The 2,049-nt window shown below is 56.8% G+C and overlaps 1 protein-coding gene across 1 annotated transcript in view; it reads right to left on the bottom strand.

The window, feature by feature from the left end:
- DLL4 (delta like canonical Notch ligand 4) overlaps positions 1 to 2,049 on the bottom strand; it is an 18,712-nt gene that overhangs the window by 15,712 nt on the left and 951 nt on the right. The window contains exons 3-4 of the mRNA XM_019519028.1: positions 1,905 to 1,962; positions 589 to 858 (exon numbers count right to left, since the gene is read on the bottom strand). Of these exons, the coding sequence (XP_019374573.1) occupies positions 589 to 858; positions 1,905 to 1,962 (328 nt within the window). The remainder of the gene's footprint in view (positions 1 to 588; positions 859 to 1,904; positions 1,963 to 2,049) is intronic.

Genomic DNA, 2,049 nt, shown 5'->3' with positions numbered 1-2,049 from the left:
AAAAAAAAAAAAAAAAAAAAAAAACCACCATGCAGAAAAGTTGAGACAAAACCATACTGCCAGGTGTACTAATACATACCAAGTCCCACGGCTGCCTACTCTATGCTGCATAATGTTGTTTTACAAATGCAGATCATAGGGACTCTAGTCATAGGAAGGGAAATTGGAGTGTGACATCTGACAGGGACACGGATGTCTTTTACTTTGCCTCTTGTCCCAACAGATGCCAGCTCAGAGGCTGCAGCCATAATACTAAAGTTTGCCTGCCCTCTATATTACCTCCACTGCTGGCCCATGTGCTGGGAGGGTAGCAGAGAGGGGAGCATGAGCCACTGCTATTTGGGAGTGCAGGCCTCATGTCACTGTGGCGGTGGGGGAGGGAGTTACAGGGCTTGGTCCCTCCTGCCCTCTGTTCTCTGCAGACTTGAGGTGGTCAAGCCTGATACCACTCTGCCGTGCTGTCACCACCCCCGGTGGAGCATTCCAAAGCATGGAGGAGTCACTCTGGATTCCACCCACCCGGTCGGGGGTAGAGCCACCCCCCACCCTGTGACAGTGGTAAGGCCCCAGCAGTGTCCGCGCACTCACGCTCTGTGCAGTACTCGCCGGCCCAGCCAGGCAGGCAAGCCAGGCTGCCATCGGACTCGCACACGTAGTGGCCGAAGCGGTCGTCACGGCGCTTGCAGAGGCGTGAGCAGCTGTCGCCATAGTAGTTGTCGCTACAGATGACACGGTAGGAGTAGCGCAGCTGGGTCTGTGGCCCGCTCTGTACATCCTGTGACCACTCTTCACCCACGGCTAGCGGGCGCTGGATTGCCATCTGGCTAATCAGCCCATCCTCAGGCGGTGGTTGGGAGCCTACAGCAGGGGTACCCACACTCAGCACAGGCCAGGTGGCTGGGGGCAGGGTCAGCCACCTTTTCTACATTGCACCCTCTCCCCACACTCTCTGATGGGATGCGTACACCTCCCACAGCCTGCTCCACTGCACAGTGCACCCAGCCTGTGCTGCTGGTGGCAGTGAGTAGCTGGGCCTTGCCAAGGCATGGGAGCAGGAGCAACCCCTGCCATATACCATTGTATCTAAAACACCCAGGGCTGTCTGAGAGTATAAAAACTAAGAGGAAATCTTGTCCCCACTAGCAGTGATTATTAACCCCAGGCTCAAGAGGCTTTGCAGGAAGCTTTTTCCAAGGGAGACGGGCAGGAGAGAGAGAGAGAGACTCTTCCTCTCTGGCAGGGAAAAATCCTCCTCCCCCACAAAACACCCCCAGGCCATTCTTCCTTTTTCAGAAGGGCGGCATTTGTTACAAGGTGTAAACTACAGGAAGAGGTGGTCAGGCTCTCTTTTGTTTTTTTGGCAGCCTTGTCGCTTTCTCACCAAACAGCGCCGCGCTTTCCCACGCCAAAAATAAACGGGAGGAAACGCAATTGTGTTGGGAGATTAGGTAGGGGACGGACACACACATGCATGGACACACACACACTATAAAAGTTGCAGCCAGGGGAAGTTGAGGTTAGATACTAGGAAGAACTTTGTTACTAGGAGGGCAGCGAAGCACTAGGGCAGGCTGCTCAGAGAGGTGGTGGCATCTCCATCCTTGGGAGGTGTTGAAGCCTCGGTAGACAAAGCCCTGGCTGGGATAATCTAGTGGGGGCTGGTCCTCTTCCGAGCCGGGTTGGACTGGACTCCCTTCCCACCCGCATTTTCTGTGCTATGAAAGCAAGAGCTGTGCAGGGCTGGGCTGGCTGCTGCGGGCAGGGCCGGGCCTCTGCATTCAGTCAGCGCGAGTCCATTATTTTCTTTAATTACGGAAAGGCAGCCGCCTCCCCCCCCCAAGGAAAAACAAAACAAAACCCACAACCCAACCAGAAGCGTTGGCACCCGCCGCCCCCGTGCTCACCTTGCGGGAGGTAGTTGGCCGGCGCGTGCCAGGCTTCAATGATGAGCGAGAAGGTGCCCTGCGGGGAGAGAGCAGCGGCGTGAGGCGGGCGCCCGGGGCCAGGGAGCGGCGCAGGCTGCGGGCCCCCCCGCCCCGGGCTCCAGCC

Source organism: Gavialis gangeticus, unplaced genomic scaffold (assembly GCF_001723915.1).
Source record: "Gavialis gangeticus isolate Ggan-Ray unplaced genomic scaffold, GavGan_comp1, whole genome shotgun sequence".
Taxonomy (NCBI): domain Eukaryota; kingdom Metazoa; phylum Chordata; order Crocodylia; family Gavialidae; genus Gavialis; species Gavialis gangeticus.
This window is presented reverse-complemented; position numbering and strand designations above follow the sequence as displayed.